The sequence below is a fragment of the Acinonyx jubatus genome, chromosome C2, assembly GCF_027475565.1.
Source record: "Acinonyx jubatus isolate Ajub_Pintada_27869175 chromosome C2, VMU_Ajub_asm_v1.0, whole genome shotgun sequence".
NCBI classification, from domain to species: domain Eukaryota; kingdom Metazoa; phylum Chordata; class Mammalia; order Carnivora; family Felidae; genus Acinonyx; species Acinonyx jubatus.
In genome coordinates this window covers 66,992,413-67,018,017 of record NC_069384.1, presented here as the reverse complement: position 1 = coordinate 67,018,017, position 25,605 = coordinate 66,992,413, and the positions used below count along the sequence as shown (strand labels likewise).

Below are 25,605 nucleotides of genomic sequence, written 5' to 3'. Positions count from 1 at the left end.
TCAGGTATTTTTCTTAATACATACTATTTCAGATGCTGTTTAGAAAGCATCTTGTTAAGGCTAAGAGTATGAACTTCAAAGATAGTCCCTCTGGATTTGAATGCCAGCTGTGCCATTTGCTAACTGGGTGATCTGAATCGAGTTCATTTATCTTTTGGTCCTGGGTCTCCTCACCTGTAAAATGAGAATAATCATAGCACTTATATCTTAGAGCATGAATCAATACACGTAAAATGTTTAGAATAGAGCTTGGCACATGATAACTATTTATGATTATTATTGTCATTATTCTTAGGTAGCACGAGGAAATGGAACAATCTTTGATTCCAAGGAACTTGAAATCTATTATACTTTTTAAAAATGTTTATTTATTTATTTTGAGGGGGAGAGAGTGTGAGTGGGGAAGGGGCAGAGAGAGAGGGAGAGAGAGAGAATCATAAGCAGGCTCCACACTTAGCACAGAGCCTGATGTGGGGGTCAATCTCACGACCGTGAGATCAGGACCTGAACGCATATTGAGAGTCAGATGCTTAACAGACTGAGTCACCCAGGCGCCCCTACTATCCTCTTTTTATCTAAGAAAAAAATTCTCTATTTGAAAAATCCCATTGGGGAAACAAACCATCTGAACATTTCTGAAGCAACCTATCACTATTAAACAAAAAAGTCTTAATACAAAATAAATTCGCAGTATTTAAGAGTATGTAAATTTGTGACAAGAATGTAGTAGACCAAGAAAGATTACTTCAGGAGACATGGGTTTTGAATTTGATCTCAAGTTATGATGGGTATGAACTGATGAGAGTGGCAGCCTGGCTGCTTAGAATGACTTGATCAGAGAGACACAGAAGTGGTTGACAGACTGAAAATAATGGACTAGACAAGTCAGGACTGGTCAGGACCAGTCAGGAGATCTGGGTGAAGCTGTAAGTTGTATACTTAGTATACTGCTCTGTGTCAGGGGTTGTGGAGAATACAGAGGGTAACTTAGCATTTAGCCATGTCTCATTGGGCACAAAAGTGAGGGCCCTGGCAAGGAGGAGAGAGAATCAGGGTAACCATGAACCTGGATATTTCTGGGTTAGTGAACCTCCCCTGTTGGGCAGAGCACCTTAAGGATGGGGATCATGACTTGTTCATCTCTGTGGCCCCAGGGCCCAGTCTGGGCATGCATGCATCTAGGTGTTCAGCAAATTATTGATGAAAAAGTTAAGGGGCAGCAGGGAAGAGGAAGAGAAAGAATATAAGGCTATATTCTTTTTATTTCTGACCAGTGATGTCACACTTAAGTTTCTTCTATGGCCACAATCAAATAGACTTAATCATAAGTGAGAAAATACCCCAAATCGCCAGCAAGACAATTAGAGAAGAAGACTGAGGGGACCCACCCCACAAGATGAAACATTTATTCAATAAGTCATTAATATGCCACTTAAAAAATTTTTTTAAAGTTTATTTATTTTGAGAGAGACAGACAGTGTGAGCAGGGGAGGGGCAGAGAGCTCGAGGGGGAGAGAGAGAGAGAAACCCAAGCAGGCTCCGATTATCATGCAGAGCCCAACTCAGGGCTTGAACTGACTAAACGGTGAGATCGTGACCTGAACCGGAACTGAGAGTCACATGCCTAACCGACTGAGCCACCCAGGTGCCCCATTAATATGCCACTTTAAAATTAAAGTGGAGGGGCGCCTGGGTGGCTCAGTCGGTTAAGTGTTTGACTTCAGCTCAGGTCATGATCTCACGGTTCATGAGTTCAAGCCCTGTGTCAGGCTCTGTGCTGACAGCTGGGAGCCTGGAGCCTGCTTCAGATTCTGTGTCTCCCTCGCTCTCTGCCTCTCCCCTGCTCACACTCTGTCTGTCTCTCTCTCTTTCACAAATAAATAAACATTAAAAAAAACTTTTTTTAAATTAAAGTGGAGATACCCTAGTTGAATAACTTACCCCTTTCAGTTTACTTTTATTTTTATAAAAGTAAAATTTTATTCTATTTACTTACTGCCAGCACCATTAAGGACCTTAAAATTTTATTCTATTTACTTATTGCCACCACCATTAAGAACCGTAAAATTAAAAAAAAATTTTTTTTTAATGTTTTATTTTTTGAGAGAGAGAGACAGAGTGTGAGTTGGGGAGGGGCAGAGAGAGAGAGAGGGAGACACAGAATCCGAAGCAGACTCTAGGCTCTGAGCTGTCAGCACAGAGCCTGACTTGGGGCTCGAACCCACAAGCTGTGAGATCATGACCTGCGCCGAAGTCAGACGCTTAACTGACTGAGCCACCGAAGCGCCCCAAGAACTATAAAATTTTTAAAGGGTGCCAGTGCCCCCAGATTGGAAATTCCGATCACACTTTCAAAGCGAAGCATTCATTAACATCCATGAAAAGTACCTGGGTTGCCCGCAAAGGGGGCCAAAGCCACCAGGATGATTTAGGAGGATTTGAGCATGAGGGGAAATAAGGCCACCACCCCCTGTCACACAGCTCTCAGGGCTGCCTAGGAGGTGATTTTACTGAAAATACAGCCCATGTGTATGTGCTGAAAGGACAGACGAAGAACTGGTAAGAGCAGTTGCCTGTAGGACAGGTGGCTGAGTGAGGCATCCAGGGAACCCAGCACGAGGAGGCCTATTTCCACTGAAGACTTTTTTCAACTCATTTGTACTTTCTTTAACCATGTACTGCTTACCTTAAAAATAAAAACATCAGGGGGCGTCTGGGTGGCTCAGTCAGTTAAGTGGCCAATTTGGGTTTAAATTATGATGTCACAGGTTTGTGAGTTCCAGCTTTGCTGCTAGCCTGGAGCCTGCTTCAGATTCTGTGTCTCCCTCTCTCTCTCTCTGCCCCTCCCCCACTCACACTCTGTCTCTCTCAAAAATAAATAAACATTAAAAAAAAATTTTAAATATAAATAAAAACATCAGGAGGTAGAAATTCGCTGAGAAATTTTATTTCTACTCTCTGTAAAACAAAACAGAATTCACACAAAAATAGTAAAATGGGGCAGGGAATGAAACCATTTCTTGATAAAGGTTAAAGCAAATCACAGGAGATGCTTAGAATCTTGGAATATAGAGGGTATAAGGCAGCAAGGAGCTGACAGATGTTTGCAATAAAAATTGTATCATTTATACATTTTACCTAATTTCTGAATCGGACAAATGGACTCATGGCAATCAAATGGTCATTCTTTGGACTTAAGAGTTTCTATCCACTGTCAAATGATATTTTGTGAATTTAGGGTCTTCAACAGTATTTTTAAAAGCTCCTCAGCAAAATAAAGATTTAAGAAAGAGTAATTTAACAAAGATTCCTGTCCATTTTTTTTCTTTTCAGACAGATGTAATTGTTAATTCTGTAAATCCACTGTATGGTCTTAAGTTCGGACCTGTTTCGACATCAATTCTACAACAAGCAGGAGAAGAAATAGAATTGGAATTTAACCAAAAAATTACTGAGATACCTCAAGAGTCTCAGTTGGTGCTGATCACAAAAGGATTTAAATTGTCCTGTCAATATGTATACCATGTGTTATGGCATTTAAGATACCCCAAACTGACAACAGTAAGTGCAAAATAAGTTTCTTTACATAGTTCCATAGTCTGTGTAGTCTTTCTGGATTTCCATCATGTCATTACATTTATGAAACGTTGTTAAGTGGGATAGTCCTCATTTTCTACCACCCTGAAATATGGAAAAGGTGTTGTCACAAGTTATCTTAAGTTTAAGGGACGCTTGGGTGGCTCAGTTGGTTAAGCATCCGACTTTGGCTCAGGTCATGATCTCACGGTTCATGGGTTCGGGCCCCACCTTGGACTCTGTGCTGGCAGCTCAGAGCCTGGAGCCTGCTTTGGATTCTGTGTCTCCTTCTGTCTCTGCCCCTCCCCTGCTCATGCTCTGTCTCTCTGTCTCTGTCTCTCTCAAAAATAAATAAACATTAAAAAAATTAAAAGAAAAGAAGTTTAATTTAAAATATTACATAACCCATGTCTAGATTGTAAGTGAGCAAAGAGACGTGGAAAGAGCAGGGCTCCCTCAGTCTACACACCCACTCACCTCACCACACCATGACCCTGTCAGCCTTTTCCTAAGAGGGCCTGGAATTCAGCCTCTCCATATTTCCCTCCATCTGTTAAATGCCAGAAGGATCTGGGATTTCCCTTCCAGCATTATTCCAGGTAAATCTATTACCTAAGGTATCTTCCCACCTATGCCTGTGGTAGAGAGAGATGGGCTTTCTGGCCAGCTCTTCACCTGAGGCACATACAATGTACACATTAAAGAGTAGGGGGACGGGGTGCCTGGGTGGCTCAATTGGTTGAGCATCCAACTCTTTTTTTTTTTAATCAAAAAAAATTTTTTTTTAACATTTAGTCATTTTTGAGAGACAGAGGGAGACAGAGTATGAGCAGGGAATGGACAGAGAGAGGGAGACACAGAATCCGAAGCAGGCTCTAGGCTCTGAGCTGTCAGCACAGAGCCCAGTGCAGGGCTGGACTCACGAACTGCGAGATCATGATCTGAGCCCAAGTCCGACGCTCAACCGACTGAGCCACCCAGGCACCCCAGAGCATCCAACTCTTGATTTCAGCCCAGGTCATGATCTCATGGTTTGTAGGTTTGAACCCCACATTGGGCTCTGTGCTGATAGTGTGGAACCTGCTTGGTATTCTTTCTCTCCATCTCTCTCTCTGCCCCTCCCCTCCTCTCTAAATAAATAAATAAATAAATAAATAAATAAATAAATAAATAAAATTTAAAGAGTAGGGGGTACCCCCTCAGATGTGGAGAAAGGCAAACAGTCCCCTTCTCCGACTTTATTTTGTCACCATTTCTGGTCCTTTGACTAAGAGCCCTCTAAACCCAAACTGGTTCTCCAGTCACTCTCTACCCCTCAGTTTTCTGAGGCTCTTCCACAGACAACCTTCCTGTACTCGTATTCAGTCTGGATGTTGAAACGTTGATGGAAAGTTTAAATGTGCCCAATATATTAGCACTTCTTTTTTTTTTTTTTTCAATTTTTTTTTTCAACGTTTATTTATTTTTTTGGGGACAGAGAGAGACAGAGCATGAACGGGGGAGGGGCAGAGAGAGAGGGAGACACAGAATCAGAAACAGGCTCCAGGCTCTGAGCCATCAGCCCAGAGCCTGACGCGGGGCTCGAACTCAGAGACCGCGAGATCGTGACCTGGCTGAAGTCGGACGCTTAACCGACTGCGCCACCCAGGCGCCCCTATGTTAGCACTTCTTGAGGAGAAATCACATAGGACATTAGGACATATCTTAAAGACTCTGGATAAAGCTGCTTGCTTCTTTTACCCTCTGTCTCCTTTATTAAACTTCCAAGAGCTCTTTGTTTTGACCTGGAAGTGGCAGGTAAGTGGGGATACACTGATGTTTGGCTCTCTGACCTGACCTGGGGAGATGGGCAAGGCTACATTAACTGGGAGAAATCACGGTGCCCAAATGTCCTGAAGAGGATAAAACAGACCCTTATTTCTCATCATCTAACCTCTCATCATCTCATCATCATCTAACCTTATGGCTGCAATGGGTTCCCCATGGAGTGGGGCCTTTCCTGCTCTCTGAGGAGGCATGGACATGATCCTGAGGGAGAGTGGGAGGTTGGCATTGTAAAATATGGGGGAATCAAGGGGTAAGTGAAATTTTATTTTGACTCAAAGGCTGATCTGTTTTTCCTACAGACACTGGGAATGGCAGTGAATGAATGTTTGCAGAAATGCCTTGAATTAAATAACACTTCCATTTCCTTTCCTGCCCTTGGGACTGGAAGCATTGGTATATGGATGAATATAGCAGCTAAGATTATGTTTAATGAAGTTTTAAAGTTTGCCAAATGCCATTTGAAAAAACAATTAACCGTAAAGTTTGTGATCTTTCCAGAAGAACTGGAGGTCTATAATGTAAGTTAATATCTTAGAAATGTCTTGTAATTTGTTCATTCATTCATTCACTCAGTAACATCTGTTTAGTATCTCCTGTGAAGACATGAGCTAAGCACCTGTACAACACGGTGATATTCTAACTTGGTGAATTTAATTTTTGTAAATTGCCCACCTCTGACCTAGTAAAGAATGTCATTATAGAAGCCATCTTTTCACTGCTACCTAACTTCCCTCTTTTTCCTTTGTTGGAATTTATTCTTCCCTCTGCTCCTTAAAGGTAAGCAAGTTTCTAGTTTTAGTATGAGGTCCTCTGCTCCTCTCTCTTCTCTCTCCCTACAAGAACACAAGTATTCTTACAACTTCTACCATAACTTCTGCAAAGTCCTGTCTTCTGAGTCACCTTCAGACCTGTACACCTAAGCCTCTCTCATTTCCATTTGGTTATCTGATTGTCATCTTAAATCCAACATGTTTAAAACAAATTCTTTATCTTCTTCTCTCCAATCAACGTCTTTGGGCAAGTTAATTTGCTTTTCTGTGCCTCAATTTCCTTATCTTTAAAGTGGGATAATAGGGGCACCTGGCTGGCTTAGTTGGTAAAGCATGAGACTCTTGATCTTGGGGTCATGAGTTTGAGTCTGTAGAACTGGGCGTAGAGCTTATTTGAAAAAAAAAAGTAAAATAAAATGGGAATAATAACTACCCTCGTAGGGAGCTGTTGTGAGCATTAAATGAGCGTATACACATAAGACACTTAGAACGGTACTTGGCATACAGATAAGCCCTTCATGAAGGTCAGCTGTTGTTGTATCAGCTGTAAGGAGCTGTGACACACTGAATGCTGAACTGTATACTAAATTAAATGACTCGTTTGCTATCTTTTTTCCCCAATTAGATTATAAATTCTTTCACGGCACAGATATATTTGGCAGCTTTTGCCATGTCCTTGGTACTGTCCCCAAATTCAATCTGTTGTTTCTTAAGTTCTATGTAGATGACCTCAGAGGGAAGTTGGTTGTGTTCTGATGCAAAAGGGAGGGATGTGTGTGTAGGAGAGTGTGTCCATGTGTCTGAGTGCAGAGATCTGTGTGTCCAGCTTCCTTTGTTTTCACTTCAGCTCAGCTTTTTGTTTTAGAGTGGCCAGATTAAGCTGAGTTTCTAACCTGTGAAAAGTTCCCTGATATAGTCAGCATAATTAGTATATAGTGCTGTGCTGTTCTGCCTTTAAAGTACCGTCTCTGTGCTTTATTTTCGCTTAGCTGGCACTTTGAGAAGGCACTGTCATGATGTTAAGGAAGAATAAAAAAGGAAGTGAAATAAGATACAGAAACTTAAAATAGGTTTTCAAGACATGTTTTTGATTCTGCCAATAGCAACATCCAAGTGCTAGTGCAACTTCCCAGGCGTGCGTCTGGGCTTTGGGTAGAAAGGGCCTTGCTCAGTTCTGGCAGGGAGAGTGGCTCCGAACACTAGTCCTCTGACTGCTCACTCTTCCACCTCCCAGCCTGTCTCCATGTGGGTGGTTGCCATTTTATCTCTCCCTACAAGAAAACGAACTTATTCTTATTCTAGCTCGCTCTTTCCTGGAACAAATGTCAATGTTCTTATTTCTTTTGCTGCCTGACTAGACACAGGGAGGTTTGTAGCATTTGCTGATATTCGTTGCCGACTTCAAGCTCTGAATGTGAGATCTCTGAAGGTGGAGTTGGGAAGAGATGTTCAGTGAGCTCTTGTGAGCCGATATCAGCCAGCTCTAGTATACCACTGTGTCTCATCCACAGCTGACCTGCAAGGTGGCAGAGAGTTACCCAGCCAAGTAGCCTGCCTTCCAGGCAAAATGAATCATCCTGTCTTTTAAATGAAATTCCCCCTAAAAGCAGAGCACTATCAGTGGGCCCAGATAAATGCCCCAACCATATCCCTGAATTGCTCATAAAGTATCATAGCCCTACAAGGGGAATTAACTGCAGCTAGAAAAGAAGGTTCATTCTCTTCAATACACAAACAAGAATGTGCATGGCGGTTCAAATGAAGTAGAGAGGTCAACCACAAATTGAGGGCTCTCCTAAGGATTAATAATAAAAATAGCTGCCATGTATTGCATTAGTCAGGTATTATGCTAAGGAGAAGCTGTCTCATTTTATCCTCTCCTCAATCCTGTGATGAAGCCACAATTGTCACCCCCATTTTACAAAAGGGAAAACATACAAAGAGGTTAATAGGCACACAGCTAGGCAAGTGGCAAACCAAGATTTCATCCTGGGTCTGTCTCACCTCAAAGCCTATATGTTCTTAACCACTAAACAGAAACACAGAGAGGGGCACCTGGGTGGCTCAGTCGGTTAAGCAACCAACTTCCGCTCAGGTCATGATCTCGCGGTTTGTGAGTTTGAGCCCCGCATTGGGCTCTGTGCTGACAGCTCAGAGCCTGGAGTCTACTTCAGATTCTGTGTCTCCCTCTCTCTCTGCCCCTCCCCTGCTTGCACTCTGTCTTTTTCCCTCAGGAAATAAATAAACATTTAAAAAGTTAAAAAAAAACCAAAATAACGTGAGAGATGATACATCTTTCAGTTTTGTGACTCAAATGAGGAATATCTTAACACAGTAATTTATATTATACCCTGAACATTGATCATTCCTTCAGGTTTTCGTCAATATTATAACCATGTTGGAATATGACTTGTGTATACACATATGTAGAAACCTCTGGCCTTCTGATAAGCACCTATTTTATTCCTAAGTAAGCATTTCAATGAGGGGTGTGTTTTCAGAAAGAGCAGAGAGCAACTTACACAGTTTCTTATAGGAGGCATTACTTTGGCAAGGTCCCTGCATTCCAGAGAATGGATTTGTCAGGCATTTAGACTTGACCTGACTCAAGAAGATCAACCAATACCAAACTTCCAATAAAGTGAGACTTACATTCACACACTTGAGAAATTTCCAATTCATGAATGACAGTGAGTAAATGACTCCCAAGCTGACTGAAATACTCGTATCTACCGGTATTTCATGATGATAAGGTTTACTGGATGGAACAGAGTATCTATAAAAGTCGATGGATCATCGTTCCTTTGGCTATTTAACAAATATTTATAGCATATCTACTTTGTGCCAGACACAATGTCTCAGAGTAAGGAATACCTTCTCTAGGGACATGCTGCTGACATCCTTCACGTTAGGTGCTATGGACAGTTGCTGCAGTCCTGAATCTGCCAGATTCCTGCTGTCTGGGTCCACTTTTCCAAACCACTTGCAGACCATCTGCTTGTTATTCATACTTTCTATGATATTGACATTGACTTAGTAACAATTTTCTTTCACATTTAGTTCAAAAGCCTTGCCTAGTTGTTTCTAACCCTGTAATACATCCTTACTTTTTTTCTTTTTTAACTTTAGAGAGAGAGAGAGCAGGGGAGAGGGGCAAAGAGAGAAAGGGAGAGAAACTCAAGCAGGCTCCATGCTTAGTGCAGAGTTAGACGTGGGGCTTGATCCCAAGATCCCGGGATCATGACCTGAGCTGATATGGAGAGTCAGACGCTCAACCAACTGAGCCACCCAGGTGCCCCACATCCTGGTATTGAAAATGACTTCTAGAGAGAGATGTTTTTTATTCATTTTACACATGACAGATGTTATATTTATCAGCAGATAATGCTATCCCATTTGTTTTATTTCCAAGTCCTTGGACAGGGATGCAAAAGAAATACCCTGCCATGACCTCTCCAGGTACTAAATATGGTACGACTGAGGGCTTTTTGCTCTGGATATAGCAGCTGCAAACACAATTGATGAAGAAAATGTCCTACAGATTAAGAAACTTCATTGTTAAAGTTCAGGTGCAAAGCCAAATCTAGTCTTTACCTCATTATTTACCATCGTTCCAATGAAGTAATTACTGCCAACTGAATCAACTTTAGATAAGGAAGACACTGGGTAGTGGCTCCAAACCCTTGCAGAGATTAGTTTTTTTAAAAAGACACTCTGTTAAAGGATCTGCGTGGCAACACACACAAATTTTTGTCTGTAGAATTATGTAATAATAATTACAACAAGAGCTAACATACATTGAATGCTTACTGTGTGCCAGGTAGAGTTTTAAGCACTTTACAAGAATTGATCACCTATTCAGTCTACAGACAACGTGTGTGCATATACCTTTTTTAAATGAATTTATGTTTTGTTAATTATAAGAACATTTACCTATGTTTCTCTTCTTGAGTGACAAATCCACAGCTTTAGTTCAGTGTCTAACATGCAAGAAGCAGAGCATGAATGTTTGTGGAATGAATGATTATATTTTGCCTTGGAATACACATTCTTTTTTTTTTTATATACCAGATTTTGGCTTTCTTTCCAGTTTTTCTATTCTTGTTTCCCCAAGATATTCTAATAGATTGTGGTACTGCATAATTTGGGGCTGGAATTGCTATTCTCTAGCACTTACCAAAAGGCTGCTTTAGATTTGTGGCAGTGGGAATGGGGATTGACAGAGTGGATGAGGTCAGGTGTGGTATGTGCAGGTAGACGGAGGGATTTTGATGACAATGGCTGAAAGCCCCACTTATGACTCTCCTGTTTTTCTTCTTACAGGCTTTCAGTGCTGAAATGGCAAAGAGTAAGTCCAGGCTACGGGGTTTCAATAATTACAGTGGTGAGTACGAAATTCACAGCCTTAGAAGTAGAGTCTACCCACCAGAAATTCATTCTCTTCTTTATCATCTGAACTAATGGAAGGGAGAAGAAGAAATAAGCCAAATATATTTCACTATGCTCCTGCTTGGACACCAACCTGCTTTATATCTGATCATGATTCTATTTTTGCTCAGGCCAGTCTCATGATATGAATAGAGAGAAGCTAAGCCACAGTGGGTAATCCACAGTGTGGGTCGTCCATTCATAGATAGCTGTCTATACTTTTTCCCTAAGAAAAAGTTCTGCCCTTCATAAGATGACGAAGCCAATTACTCTTTCTGCTCTGAATGGGGTTACATCTAAATGGAGATACTCATTAGTCATTCTAGAAAACACATCTAGGTAATACCAAATAGTAATAAATGGATTAAGCTGATGCTACCCAAACTTGGGTAATCACTGGGATCATAACAGAAACTTTAAACAAACAAACAAACAAACAAAAATATGTATAGGCCCCAACTGTGTAGATTCTGATTCAGGAGCTCTGGGTCTGGGCCAAGCATGTATATTTTTCAATGGCCCCCTAGTCAATTTTGCTGCTGAACTAGGTTTGGGGATCACAGGACTAAACTAACCCTGGTTGGTGTTAGAGAAAGATTAACTTTGTCTCATAACTCCTTTTCTTTAGTGGAGTTTGAGTTGATGGAGTTAGAATTGCCTCCTGACAGCTAGGATGTATACTTCAGAAATAGTACACATCTACAGTATTCTAGAAATAGTATTAATCTACAGTATTCTATGAATCTTAAAAACACTAGACATTCAACCAGCAATAGAAACTCTCAGGCTATTTCCCAGTAGGGTCACAATGGTTTGCTTACACCCTTTAACAGAAGAGTTTGCTTATGGATATGCTGTGGTCCAGCAGTGCTGGAGAGCTGTGGTCTGTGGCTGTGCCTCTTAGGAACCTGCTTATTTATCTGTAAAACGGTAATGACAGACTTTTGTGAGGATAATTGGAGATCATGTATGAAAAATGTTCTGTAAATGCAAAGCATTAAATAAAGGCCATGGAATAATGAGCAAGAGGATGGACAGACAACCCAGGTGCCCCAGAGGAGGGAGAGATTCCTTCTGACCGGAAGGGATCAAGAATGACTTCTTGGACAGGTGGATCTAAGTTAGGCTTTGAGGATGGCAGATTTTCAATGGCAAGAGCTGGTGGGGTTGGGCACCCGAGGTGAAGAAAACCCACAGAAGCAAATAAATGCAGTGCATATATGGGGAACTTCACTGAGTCTAGGAAAGGTAGCTAGGAGTCTTAGATGAGGATAATATGGAAAAGGAACATACAAATGTCTCTATGTTGTTAGCCTGAATAGTAGGGCCAGAGGTTACCAGTTATTTCAGTAATTTTTGAGGGCAACTATAAAAGAATTATGATAGCACAGGACAATTATTGACATTTAAAATGGGTTAATGGTGATGGTCTCAGGTTAACAAGGAAAAGTTAAACAAGAAAGGCGGGGAAATGTGTTTTCATTAGAAATATTTAAGTAATTAAATAAATAATTTAGCTAATAAATAACTAATGTGTTTTGGTGCTAGAAGAGTATCCCTTAGTGATCTGAACCAGTAGTTACCCAGAAGAACAATTCTTTTTTTTTCTGGTAGTGATGAATAAATGAAATATCACCATGTATTACTTCTATTTTCTCCTAAAAAGTAATATAAGCTCCCAGGCAGAACAAGGGTTAAAAACAAACAGACAAGCTCCTATGCCTCCAATTTAAGAACTCTTGTCACTTCTATAGTCTAAAACATTGGATTTTATTTTATTCAAAGAAAGCCACCCTCCCTCTCTTACTTCTAGGTCTATCTTGGTACTATTTCATAGTTCCTGGTACCACCCAAATGTTATGTAAGGGTAAAAGAAGCTAATTACTGCTACTAACCTGGGATCACTCCTGGGGAGGCAGACTGCCCACACCTACTAGCTCCATGACCACCACTTACTAGTCCTATAGCCATGGGCAAGTTACTTAATAACTCTGAATAAGTTTCCTCATTTGTAAGAGGGGGCTGTTAATAGCAGCCTCCCATATCCCGTAGGGTTGTTAGGAGTGAACAAAATAATTTATGTGAAGCACTTAGAGCAATGCCTAGAACATGGTAAGTGCTCAATTTACTTTTACCTTTCAAAATACGTTTTTGAGATTCTTCTGAATAGCTGAAGTTCACTCCTTTTTATTGCTATAATAATATTCCATTGTTGGAGAGCAATTGAGTCATTTCTAGTTTTTTGCTGTTAAGAATGAGAATGTGAACTTTCTTGTACATATCTCCTGATACACACATGCAAGAATTTCTTTACAAGATATAATTATAGGAGTGGTTGTTCCAGTTTTACGTCCATCACGAATATATACAGGAGCCCCTGCTCTATATCCTTCCACAAACTTGGTATTGTCAGGCTTATGAATTTTTGCCAACCTGGTGGGTAATTTTTCATATCCCTGATTACCAGTGAAGATGAGCATCTTTTCACACATACAGGGGCCCTTTGTGTTTCCTTTTTTGTGAAATCTTTTGCCTGGCTGGCTACTAGGTTCTTTCTTTTTCTTGATAATTTGAGAGAATTCTTTATGCATTCTAGATACTGCCTCACCTATCAATTTCCTCTCAGTCCATTGCCCCCTGAGTTGTTTTTTTGTTTTTTTTGTTTTTTTTTTCAGTTTGGGTTCAGGGTCACTCTAATCCATCTAAGAGATTCTTCTTCTTTATATATATCTTTGCTTGTTATGGAAGGGGGTTTTAGAGAGGGGTACACATGGATACCCCCTTTATTCCACATGGGTTGGAATAAAGTTCCATTATCTTATCTGCTGGGATATACCATGTCAAGCAATAGGAAGTGCTAAGCTCCAGATTCTGTGGAGGTGTAACATGTCCTTTTCCATACAGGTGATATATAAAGAGGAATCCCAGGTAGTAGAATTATGAGTAGTTCTTCCTTTCATTATACTTGGGTAACTTTCTAATATTTCAAAAATAAATGTACTATTTTTACAATCAGAAATACTCATATTGTTCAAAAAGAATTTTCACTCTTTAAGTTCTATGGCTTTCAGAGATGTTTGATTTCAAACTCGGTAGTAGCAAGAGGTTAAGGAAACTCCCAGTCAGCAGGAAATAAAGGCTCACCTCATTTTATTGAGCTTCACAGATACTGCTTTTTTTTTTTTTTTTTTTTTTACAAATTGAAGATTTGTGGTAACCCTGCATCGGGCAAGTCAGTTGGTGCCATTTTTCCAACAGCATTTGCTCACTTTGTGTCTCTATATGACATTTTGGTGATTCCCACAGTATTTCAAACTTTTTCACTATTATTATGTTTGTTATGGTCATCTGTGATCAGTGATTATGACTCACTGGAAGCTCAGATGATGGTTAGCATTTTTTAGCAACAAAGTATTTTTTAATTAAGGTATTTACATTGGTTTATAGACATAATGCACACTTAATACACTAAAGTATAGTGTAAACATAACTTTTTTCTGCACTGGGAAACCAAAAAATTCATTCGACTCACTTTATTGCAGTATTCATTTTATTGCGGTGATATGGAATCCAAACTGCATGTATGTCTATGATAGTTGGTTAACATCCAGGGTGATATCAAGGTGAACTCACCTGTGAATTGACAAATGCAACAGAGCAGCAGCAAGACATGAGAGAGCCAACCCCTTACAGGCTCCACCGTTCTCAAGGAGACTGTAAACCACACATTTAGATTTCCTTTGTATCCAACACAGCTCTCAGAGCTAGGCACTTAATTGAAGTTGCTGCTGCTGGCAGTGGTCACGATATCCTCGGGGCAAATATTGGCACTGGTGTTTTGTTCTGCTCCGGTTTAAGGCCCACCTGCCTTCTGTGGTTGTTCATGATAGTCTTTTCAGTCCCCCAGTTGACCAGAGAGGAGAAAAGAGAAAATGGGCTCAAAAGTAAATCTCCTGCCATCAGCCTGATGGGACGCAACATGGAAAAGATGAAGGAGGCCCAAGCGTGGATCCGAAGGATACTGACCCTCCAGGACCACCACATCATTGAGAATTATCATATACTCTACCTTGGAAAAAGGGAACATGACATTTTGACTCAGCTTCAGAATAATTTAAGGGTCTCTATCTCAGAGATTATCAGTCTGGAAAAGGTAATTTTAGAGATTAAAGGAGCCCAGGCTAGCCTCGTTGAGGTGGTTATGAACATTGAACATATGCTGTGTGAAGTTCAAGAGGAAATGGCAAGAAAAAAGGAGCTAGCCCTTTGGAGCTTGTCAGGTGAGTAACTTCCAATTGAGTTGAAAAGTCGGCTCTCCCAACTGTTCCTTCTTATGGGTGTGAGTGCACCTGTATATATGTGGGTAAGATATAGCATGGGAGAGAGAACAAACCATGCTGGTTCTGTGTTAAGCCATAAACTTTTATAACTGTTTTTTGGCTCTCTTTCTACCAACAAGGTTAATTAGAAAATCAACACACACACACACACACACACACACACACACGTACGTGAGTGATTGGATTTACTTATGATGAAATGGATTGCCTAAGAAGCAGTTAAATGCCTAGCAGTTAAAAGCCTAGGATAACATAAGCCCAGGCTCTGGGGAAAAAAGTACATCCTTAATTCTACAAATGGAATGTTCAAATTTAGACAGACACATTACACTTGATTAATTAATTTCTTTGAGTTCTATTGCATTTATGTATTTGTTGCTAGCAGCATTAGGAACCCTAAAATTACTTTGAGCTCTCTCACCAAAGCAAATTATTCATTCTTACTGTGAAGTACACTCAAGTATCTCCCATGCAGCGGGGCAAAATTCATCATGATGACTGGGAATTTGGGTTCAGAGATATCCTTTTAACATAGCCCTAGAGCTAAGAAATTATACCATTGAAAATGCCACCTTGAGAAACAGAGACTTATTTCATTTATTTATTTGATTAATGTATATTGTGTCTATGGTATGTGCCAAGCATTGTGCTGGGTGCTGGGGATACAGTGATAAGATGGACGTTGTTTCCACTCAAAATCCAAGTAAGGATACTGAGAAGCAAGCAGGTTAGTTATGAAAGAGGAGGGTGAAAGTGCTCTGGGAGCACCTCGGAGAGGCACTGTGATATTGCGATTTATAAGATATGTTTGGTCATTCAGATGACCAAAATATGTGGTCATATACATTTGGTCTTCGTCAACATTTCTGGCTTACAACTCTCAAAGCCCTTGGATTTCCTAAGTGTTGAGAGTGATAAAGATGTCTTTTGTTATGTTAAAGAGGTGACTCTGGAAAGCCCCTAAGAACGGGGACTGGTCACTAGGACACCAAACCCTGTGGTTGGAGGATTGGAACTTTCAGTGTTCCCCCACCCAACCTCCAGGGAGGGGGCTGGAGGTTGAATCAGTTGCCATTGACCAATGATTTAATCAGCCACGACTATGTATGGACCTCAGTAAAAACCCAGAAGGACAGGTTCAGAGAACTGCCAGGTCAGCGAGCACGTGGAGAGTTTTAGTGCATATAAAAGTTGCATGTAGGGAGAATGGCTTGCTAGGAGAGAGCATGGAAGCTCTGCACCCTGCCCCCATTTCCTTGCCTTATGCATCTTTTCTGTCTGGCTATTCCTGAATAATATCCCTGTATAATAAACCAGTAATCTAGTACGTAAAATGTTCCTCTGAGTTCTGTGAGCTGCTCTAGCAAATTGATTGAACCTGAGGAGGAGATGTTTTGACCAGCTGGTCAAAAGTACAGGTAACAACCTGGACTTGCAAATAGTGCCTGAAATCCACAGAGAAGGTCATTGGAATCTGCAGTTTGTAGCTAGTCAGCCAGAAGCACAGGTGACAACCTGGCTTTTGACTGGTGTCTGAGGTATGTGTGTGTTGAAGAGCAGTCTTGTAGGACTGAACCCCTAACCTGTGGAATCTGATGCTATCTTTGGATAGACAATAGCAGAATTGCTTGGTTGTACATATGGGAAACCCTCCTACACACAGAGACTTTGAAATTGGTCTCAGGATACCAATTTAGGCACTTAACCCAGACTTGGGAGGTCAAGGGAAGGCTTCTCAGAGAAGGTGTCATAAATGGAGAATGAAGAATAAGTAGAGAGGTTCCTGGGTGTCTTGGTCAATTGAGTGTGCTGCTCTTGATTTCGGCTCAGGCCAAGATCTCATGGTCGTGAGTTCAAGCCCTGCTTTGGGCTCTGCACTAGACGTGGAGTGTGCTTGAGATTTTTCTCTCTTCTCCCTCTGCCCCTTCTCTGCTTGCTGTCTCTCTCTCTCTCTTTCTCTCTAAAAAAAAAAAAAAAAAAAAAAAAAAAAAAAAAGAATAAGTAGAAATTAGTAAGGTAAAGAAACTTTTCAAGTAATCAGACCATAGCAGGGTCTAGATTATGAAAGACTTTATAAATCACATGGAAGAGTTCAGAGTTTTTCTTGAACAAATGGGGAGCCTTGAAGGATTTTAAGCAAAGATAAGGTCAGACTTGTATTGTAGAAAGATCACTGTGATGTTGATGGGTTGGTACAAAAATTCATATGTGAAATTTTAAAGGGCACCTTATTTTCACTTGTGTTTGTAAAAATAATTCAGGCAGATGTGGTCAAAGTGAGTGGGAGTATACAATAAGTGTTTTATCCACATTCCCCAGAAAAACCAGTGTCAAAGAACATGCACAAAAATAATACACAAGGATAAGACCAAAGATTTTAATTTCTACTTAGTTTGAATTGTAATGACTGTGGATATTTAAATTGACTCTGATACTTTCCAAGAGAACAAGAGGCAAAAAAAAACACTGGCCTATAAAACTTGTGGCATTACTTTAAACTAACTGCATTCATAAGGTTGATCCACTCTGCCAGCAGTTGGCAATTTAGTCATGTGAGTCCCATGTTCTGGTGCAAGGTGGTATTTTTGATAGGTGATGACTAAGCATAGTATTCCACAGCAGTGTTTCAGAGTTTCCTACAGACTCACCCTCTCTTAATCAGATTAAGACCTTCATTAACAAAATGATACATTTTCAATGAGTTATTACTACAAGAAACATCAACTATCGATCAGAACAATACAATTTAAATAATAGAAGTTAGGGATTTCCTCTTTTATGCTGCTTTTTAAATCCTTCCTGGTGAGTGCTTCTTCGGTGCCCAACCCAGGGCCAGGCATATAATAGGAGCTCAGTAAATGAGTTGCTGAACTCAAGTGAACTGAATTCTATTACTATACTTTATTAATGTCAGCTATTGCTCTTGAGATTTAATTTACAGTCTCTTCCTTAGAAACTTCCTGGGTTTGGAGTTTCTCTGCTATGAAATTTTGTCCTTCCTGCTTTCCAGATTTACAACTTGGCCCCTCTAGTGACTTTCTTAGGATTTATTATCTGCTTTTTTATGGTTAAAGTGAGACCACTCAATTAAATATGTGCTGGGAATTTTGTCATTTTTGTATACTTGGGTTTACGTCAAACTGAAAATAAACTGAAAGAAAAGAAGTCTTTTTGGTAGTGGTGGTGGGGTCCATTTGTCCACCTGTGTATTTTGTCCAATAAGGAGTTGCTGGGCAATAACAGGTTGTCCCTTGAATTTAAAAAGGAAGGAAGGAAGGAAAGTTAAGGGAGAAGGAACAAAGGAAGAAAAAAAGGAAAAAAGGAAGGAAGGGAGGAAAGACAGGACACCATAGACTCTGAATCTCCAAATTTTGCTCTTTGTGGTTGGGTGGTATATGAGTGATACAAATATTCTGCCTTGCCACTTACAGAAAGCACTGATGAAAGCCAGGTTTATACTCCTGGGTATGTACCTATTAGGTATGTGATATCGGGCAAGTCACTTACTTCTCTGGGTTTCAATTTCCTTCGTTGTAAAAGTGTGTTAATTATAATTATTTCAGTGGTGGTGTGAAATGCTCAAATGAGGTTGAGATATGAAATCTTTTTGAGAATCTTGAAGTTTTATGTAAATGTCATACTGTTTTTCGTCATTCCTTAATGTTTTGTTATGCCTGTATCTTTTTGTTGATGAGCATCCTGGCTAGAAATATAAACATTACCTATTGGCAACACAATTCTATATCATCATTACAACATTGATGGGGGAAGTATATACTAATGCTCTTTTTTCTCTCACCCCCTCAGCCTCATAATCCAAATCGTGTGAGGACAAATTTATTAGCCCCTCTCTTATCCTATGACTTCTCATTATATGATACTCTCCTTGCATGCCTAAACATGTAAGGCATACAGTGTAAACTGGCTAATCTATTCCTTTAAACATCTATAATTTGTTTCATTGCATTTCTTTACAAACCTTTTTCATCTCACAGAGTATTGAGACCAAGTTTTGTGTTACTCGTTTTTAGGACAATGGACTGATTGGCAACCAAAAAACCAGGATGAAATGAAAAGGAATACATTTCTGAAATGCCTAAAGCTTTCAACTGAGGAAATTCAGAATCAGAAGAAACAGTTTGAAAGCTGTGGTTTGCAGGTTATAAAGGTATACTTAATTAAGGGAAGGGTTTGACCTGTCGTGGGTCTATAACCAAAAGAAGAATTCACCTGCTGATGACTCTAAGCCAGCTGCTCATTGACCTGGAACCCTGGGATTAAGACTGAAAGTGGGGCAGGGATGGGCACCAGGAGGTAGAAATGATGTCAGGATATACAGAAGCACCGATGAAGATTTGGGGGAAAGTTATCTGCTTATCTTGAAGCAAAGTGAAAGAAATGGAATAGCATATACCATACTGTATTATAATTGTTTACCTATTTTTACTTCTCATTAAACTGTGGGCTCTTAAGAAGGCCAAGAATGTGTATACATTGTTGACCAATTCGTTACCACTTCTTGGCACATAGTGAGTGCTCAGTGAATTTTTATTAAATGGATTTATCAAAGAAGGGACAGGGAGTTTTGAAGAGACAGAAGTCAAAGTAGGAGAGGGTTGGGGCTCGGAGAGACGCTTTAAAAACTTTATATAAAAAGTAAATTGCTTGCAAAGTAATATGCACGTAAGAACCATTATCTTTGAAGTGGAGTATCAGGCACTTGAAATACAGGTTCTCACCCTTTTTTTTCAGTGTTTTCAGTTTTTCATATCCTTGGGTCATAGGTGGAGGAAATTGACAATGTGTTTCTCATGGCTGTCTTCCAAAGAAAGAAGAAAATGGTGGAAGAAAGAATACATAGGGATCCTGTGAGCCACAGGTTGTTTCAGCAAGTTCCTTACCAGTTCTGTGAAGCAGTATGCAGAGTTGGCTTTCAAAGAATGTACTCGATGCCCTGTGGTAGGTATTAGCCCCTCATCACTGGGGGGCTCTATATGTGGGAACTGGTAAGCAGACATCAGCAGATGACTCACCACTAATAGTATTTGTTGCTGTGGTGAGGGGATCGCTTGTAATTGGGATTTTGTGGTAAAGTCATTTGGAAAGGGTCATATTTTTTATTTTTCCTTCATATTTTTTATTGCTGATGGGTTTAATGTTGACGAAAGTGAACGGTGAGACTACAGTTCACTGTTTTTCTCTTTTCTGTGGTCATGTGTTTTATCTGCAGAGAGCACCCTGAAGCTCTTCTCTCTCTCTCTCTTTTTTTTTTTTTTTGGCTTATTTCCACAAAATTATTATCAACATTACCAAACCTCATCCCTTAATCAAAAGAGCACTTTCCTGAACTTCATGAAGTTGCTCTTTTCTCTTCCATCCTCTTCATTTCCTGTAGGCTGCTAGTGAATGAATTAGATATCTGGCAGGGGAAGTAAATAACATCTTAAGATCCTTTTCAGCTATGGGGCTTCTATGTGTAGCTCTCATGTCTCTTTTCAGTTGTACGAAAATATTGCATACTTAACTGCTGTTTTATCCCCTTCAGATGTCTTCAAAGGAGCCTAAGAAGTTTAGTGATGATCGTGATGGATACCTAACGATGAGGCTTGATTTTGCCTGATTTATTGACTATGTTCTTGATCTTTATCTTTCAAAATATATAGCATGACCCTTGCTGTGAAGCTAACTCCAACTCTTGATTTCTAGAAAGCAAAGGGTCTAGAAATCATCTTCTCTTTGCCCCAGAGAGAACATAAGCAATACCTGGAGTAAAAATTGGACATGGAAAATTCCTGGGGGTAAAAACTCACAAGTGAATCCCCACCAAGAAGTCTTTGATTATAACTAGAAAAGTGATATTGGCAAAGTCTTAAAAATTCACAACATCCATTTGCTCCTAAACCCATTGTAACTGGCCTTCTCTGCACTCCCCCTCCCTACCCTTACCTAAACTATTCTAAGGGCATCACTGTCCTATTTTTCAAATCCAGTAGTGCCTTCTTTTCAATCCTGTGGCAGACACTGCTAATTGCCTGCCTGACATCTGTACATGTCTTTTTCCCTAAAAGACACATACACCACCTCCCAAGGAAAACAGCTTCCAAATCTCATCTTGTCTCATCATCAGCTTCAAATCCAGAAAGTCCTCTCTTAAAGCTTAAAAGCAAAGTAATTGCCCTAACCCACTTGTTATATAATGAGAGGAGAAGGAGCAGGAAAATTGCAATAAAAACTCCAATTTCTAGGGGTGTCTGGGTGACCCAGTCAGTTAAGCATTAACTCTTGATTTCAGCTCAGGTCATGATCTCACATCGTGAGTTCGATCCCCGCATCAGGCTCTGCACTGACAGTGTGGAGCCTGCTTGGGATTCTCTCTCTCCTCTCTCTTTGCCTCTCTCTCTCTCTAACAAAATAAATAAACTTAAAAATAAAACCCCTCCCATTTCTAAACGGTAGAAGGAAAGTCACTGGTCCATACCACTAATCATGCTGCTGGATAGGCATAGAGAGTATTCTCTATTCTGGGAGTGGTAAGACCCTTGTTTTCCACTCTGGGAAGAATCTTCCTTATGTGTTGCCACCCTTGGTCATTTCTAGGCCCTCTGCCTATCAGGGGTCCGTGGATTGCCTCAGGGACTAGAATGCTCTCAGGCTACTGTAGCCAGGCTTGCAGTTTCTTCAGCAATACAGTTCCTTTAAAACCTCAGCAGGCAGGAAAGCTGTTTGCTTCTGGTCAAGTTTGTGTCTTTATAACCCAGCTAAAGGTCTTGTCTCCATCTAGTCTTTAAGCCTTAAGACTCTGGTCTTTTACCTACTGGCCTCTGTGATCTGTCCATATCCCTAGGTTAACACCCACTGCCTGAGGCAGTTCAGATGATTAGAGTCATTATGCCCATAATGTGACTGTACCAACATGTCTGTGGGGAGCATGCTTCACCAAAGGTGCTTGAGAAACACAGGAGATATTTTATTACCCCAAAGTTGTTTTGCAACTCTTTTTTAAACCTAGTTTTTTTTTTTTTTTTAATGTATATTCTGAGACAGAGAGAGAGAGCGAGCATGGGCAGAGGAAGGGGCAAAGAGAGAGGGAGAAAGAGAATCCCAAGCAGGCTCTGCATTGTTAGCACAGAGTCTGATGTGGGGCTTGATCTCACGAACCGTGAGGTCATGACCTGAGCCGAAATCAAGAGTGAGATGCTTAACTGACTAAGCCATCCAGGTGCCCCTAACCTAGTTTTCATTTGGACTACAAAGTCTTTTTTACCCTGCAAGGTTCCAAATTATGGGACTCTTGGTCAATTCAGATGGCCACCTATAGGCACAGGGGCTTCTATTAATGAAGTTGTATGTATATATTTTCTATATTGCCTTGTATTCCAGCCAGTTCATCTCTTGCTTGTAGGGCTTGGCTGAATGTAGCAAGAAGGAGAATACATGTTTGCAATTTTTTTTATTGGGTTCATTCATTCATTCCACAAGTGTTTCTTGAACACGTTCTGTAAGTCAGGCCCTGTGCTAGGTGAGAGGAATACCACAGTAAACAGAACACACAGAGTTCCTACCCTTAAAATTTATAATCTAGTGAGCCCATCTGTTGCCCATTCTTTAAATGTTCGTGTTTTCTGGAGTTCAAAAGGAATCCTTCTCTTTTGTAACCCTACAGTGTCACCCTGCGTGATTGCACCCATTCCTATGGCTTCAAACTCCTACCTCTATGGATGACTTATGAATTTGTGACTCTGACCCCCTACCTCTCCCCTGACCCGCAGGTCCATATTTCTGACTGTCTTTTGAACATTTCTGCCTAGATGTTCCAGAGCCACCTCAGACTGAACTCTTTTCTTGGCCATAGTTTACCCTGAGAAATATGCTTCCCCCCTCCCCCCCAGTACTCCCTAACCTGACTAATACCATCACCATCTATCTACTGGGTCTCCTAAGCTGGAAACTCTACCATCTTCCACTCCTTCCTTCCTCTCATTCTTATGTCCAGGCAGTCACACAGCCCTACTGGTTCTCTCTCGGTGACCTTTGCAGCCCAGTCTCACCTTTCTATTCCTACTGCCTTTGTTGTTCTTCCCCTGGGCCTGGACAATCATCAGGTCCTTTCCTTGCCTCAAAACCAACCCTATCCAACCTACCCTTTACTCTGCTACCAGAATTATCATCCTAAAAAAATACACGTGTTGCAGGGAGTATGGCCGGAGTTGCAAAAGATGAGCCTGCAAACAAAGTGCAGTTAAGTGAAGGTCCTCATACTCGAGTCGGAATGAGGCTGGTCATTAGAAAAAGGATTGGAAGTGACTGGATAGGCAGTCTTTCATTTAACATGAGTGGTAATTTTTCAGGTAAAAGAGGGGGGTATACTTTATTGTAAGGAGGGGCAGTAGCCTCCAAGTTATCATTTGTGAGTGGCGGTAGAGGCCATTCTGGTGAAGTATCTTCCTCAGGCGCTATAGCCTTGATTTCTTCAGAAGAAGATTCATCCTTAAAACTATCAGATGTAAAATCCGACTCATCTCCTTCTTGATGAGTTTTTAATTTAGGTGAACTTATATTTTGTTCTGAGTCAGACTGTAAAGGCTATAAAGCCATCTCAGTTAAAGAGCATAAAGACCAAACTTTTAAAGAAATGATACCTCCATTTTGATGAGCGTGCCTAAGTGTTTTCATAATCAATCTCCATTGTTTAAGGTTTAAAAGATTTTTTCTAGAAGGGTTAAACCAATAGCAATGTTTTTTAAACAAGTACCAGAGCTCATCAAAATACATGCTTGTTTAATATCTATTTCTCTAGTCGCCTACAAGGTAAAACCCCAAACCCCTTAGCAAAGCACATAAGGCCCTTGCCCCACATTATTCACCCACCTTGTCACTATGTTCCTCAACACTTCAGCCATGAACTGCTTAAGAGTTTCCTAAATGTGCTGGAGATTTCCTGCCTTTATGCCTTTGCATGTGGAATGCCTTCCTCTCTCATCCTTTTTTAGCCTGCAAAGTCCCATTCTTTCTTCCAGACATAGCTCAAATGGCATGTCCTGGTTGACACCTTCCCTAACTCCTGCAGGCCCAGGAACCTGCTTCCTCTTCTGTCCTCCTGCACTTCTGATATTCCTTTGTTACCACATCTGTAACTCCAATAAGTATCAAAATTTACAGTTCCACAAAACCTGGGTGTGAGTCTTGTCTTCTTTATTGCTGTAAAATGGAACTTTACCTATATCTCAAGCTCCTATGTCTGCAGATGAGGAAAACTCTTGATGGTTCAAGATGAACTCAGTCATTTTCAGAGTTTTCTTAGTCCCTTTGGGGTTTAAACTCAGTTCCTGCAAGGTGTTCCCCTTCTTCTCTTCTGAGAGTGCTTTAGATTATGGGACAGGCATTTGTGAGGAAGGTGGTTTGGTGCATGGTCTGCATCTATCTGTTCTCTGCCTCCCAATGTCCTCTGCTAGATAAGCCATCCTGGGCATCAGTCATTAGCACCCTCCAGTGCTTAAATTCATGGTGCCCTTTGCTCTTAGTGTCTCCACAGGGCACTCTGTTTTTCATGCTGAGGGAATTCCTTTCCAAGCCAGTGTCTGTGCCTGTCCTAGGGCACAGGAAATTTTTGAGTGTGCACATCCTCCAAGCTGAAGTGCAAGGTCTTATATAGCAGTCCTCAGCTGTTCTGGACATCTTCCCCAGCCATTGCTACTTTTCACTTAGATGCCAGACTGGAGGAGGGGGCTGTACCCAGTAGAGTCAGGCAATGGTTCCTTCTACTTTAGAAGTCCCCCTCCCTGTTTTTCCGAGATTCTTGTTGTTCTGCCCCATCTCGACTCCCAGGGCTCTTTTGAGGGAATGGAGCAGTGAAGTGAGCCCCTTCTCAGAATCCCCAAGAGTTCTAGTCATGTCCTCTCTGGTTCTTCTCTTCCTACCAGGTGAAATGAAGAATTTTTATTTATTTTGAAGTGAGAAAATTATTCTGAGAATATCTTTCATCCTTCTCTCCTCTGTTACATATGGTATAAACACCATGCTATGAATTCTTTAGGTTTTTATTAATTTTTATTTATTTTTAAAGTTTATTTATTTATTTTGAGAGAGACAGAGAGAGCATGAGTGAGGGAGGGGCAGAGAGAGAGGGAAAAAGAGAAAATCCAAGTGGGCTCCACACTGCTAGCACAGAGCCTGATGCAGGGCTCAAACTCCCGAAACCGTGAAATCATGACCTGAGCCAAAACAGAGTCGGATGCTTAACTGACTGAGCCACCCAGGCGCCCTGAATTCTTTTTTTTAAATTTTTTTTTCAACGTTTTTTATTTATTTTTGGGACAGAGAGAGACAGAGCATGAACGGGGGAGGGGCAGAGAGAGAGGGAGACACAGAATCGGAAACAGGCTCCAGGCTCCGAGCCATCAGCCCAGAGCCTGACGCGGGGCTCGAACTCACGGACCGAGAGATCGTGACCTGGCTGAAGTCGGACGCTTAACCGACTGCGCCACCCAGGCGCCCCTACCCTGAATTCTTTAGGTTTTTAGATTTTTGGTTCAAAAAACCCTTTTCTCTCTCATAAAACCTAACTTTCAAGACCACAGTCTCTGCTTTGATTAAAATTAATTACATAGGGTATAATTATACACACACACACACATACACATACACACACACACACACACACACAC

At 40.8% G+C, this 25,605-nt stretch overlaps 1 protein-coding gene across 1 annotated transcript in view; it reads left to right on the top strand.

The window, feature by feature from the left end:
* Positions 1-25,605, top strand: part of PARP9 (poly(ADP-ribose) polymerase family member 9) — a 36,800-nt gene that overhangs the window by 8,481 nt on the left and 2,714 nt on the right. Inside the window, 6 exon segments of the mRNA XM_053220942.1 lie at positions 3,334-3,561; positions 5,703-5,921; positions 10,497-10,557; positions 14,501-14,881; positions 18,973-19,109; positions 19,726-19,900. Coding sequence (XP_053076917.1) covers positions 3,334-3,561; positions 5,703-5,921; positions 10,497-10,557; positions 14,501-14,881; positions 18,973-19,109; positions 19,726-19,900 — 1,201 coding nt within the window.